The sequence below is a fragment of the Halyomorpha halys genome, unplaced genomic scaffold (genome assembly GCF_000696795.3).
Source record: "Halyomorpha halys isolate HHAL.00 unplaced genomic scaffold, Hhal_1.1 Scaffold112.1, whole genome shotgun sequence".
Taxonomy (NCBI): Eukaryota; Metazoa; Arthropoda; class Insecta; order Hemiptera; family Pentatomidae; genus Halyomorpha; species Halyomorpha halys.
Genome location: NW_027113310.1, coordinates 183841 through 184794, shown reverse-complemented (window position 1 = coordinate 184794; position 954 = coordinate 183841). Strand labels below are relative to the sequence as shown.

The 954-nt window shown below is 30.9% G+C and overlaps 1 protein-coding gene across 1 annotated transcript in view; it reads right to left on the bottom strand.

Annotated features, from left to right (window-relative positions):
* The window catches only part of LOC112211639 (carbonyl reductase [NADPH] 3), a 21677-nt gene extending 20976 nt beyond the window's left edge, over positions 1 to 701 (bottom strand). Inside the window, exons 1-3 of the mRNA XM_067050893.1 lie at positions 564 to 701; positions 369 to 497; positions 172 to 303 (exon numbers count right to left, since the gene is read on the bottom strand). Of these exons, the coding sequence (XP_066906994.1) occupies positions 172 to 303; positions 369 to 497; positions 564 to 587 (285 nt within the window). The 5' untranslated portion in view covers positions 588 to 701. The remainder of the gene's footprint in view (positions 1 to 171; positions 304 to 368; positions 498 to 563) is intronic.
* Between the last annotated feature and the right edge of the window lie 253 nt (positions 702 to 954).

The window sequence follows — 954 nt, the reverse complement described above, 5'->3', positions numbered from 1 at the left end:
TGTTTCTGTTTTTTGCTTTTATTTATGATTGTCATCTTGTTATGTTTTTTATCCTTAATGAAGGTCTGAAAGTTAGGCCTTAGATAAAATAAGTTACACTTATTTGTATTAATTTCTACTGACCACACTCTCCAAGCATCTTCTCTTCACATAAAAAAACATTAAAAATACCTTAAAACAAATTGCAGCATTGTTGACAAGTATATCAATTCCTCCATGATTCTTCTTTATAAAATTGGCAAAGTTGTTGATGCTTTGAATATCATCAATGTCCAATTGGTGGAACTTTGCTTTCAAGCCCATCTAAAAAAAAACTTATTAATGGTCCTAACCAGAGAAACAAATTCAATTGAGCACTTAAAATTCACCTTATTCAATTCTTCTATGGCTTTTTCACCTCTTCCAACATCTCTGGCTGTTAAATATACAATTCCATTAAATTGTTTACAAAGATTTTTTACAACTGCAAAACCAATCCCTTTATTGGCGCCGGTTACCTGAAATTCAAAGCTTTAGAAACTTAAATACTTTTACTGAAACAAAAAAGAAAAAAAAAACTTTACAATTGCAACTTTTGTTTGGGCCATATTTTTAGTAAAAATTTTCAGATATGTTGTAATGTGCCACACAGAAGACACAAGGTCACTCACTGACTGATGGTTGTGGTTATATCTTAAATAAATATACTTTCCAACTCTCTTCATACATCAGGGTCACTCACCAATTATGGTCTTATTTCAGTTAAAGAGATTTTTAATGCTTGCACACTCATTACACTTAACACTTGTGAGAGTGTTTTTACCGTTTAAGGAAGTTCATGTGTATATAAAAAAACTGTATTAAAAGCATCTGTTGGTTCATTTTGTGTACACAATACTCATGGAAGTGTTTTCACCATTTAAGGAAGTTCATCTGTATATAAAAGCCTTATATTGAGAGCTTCTGTTAGTCCTT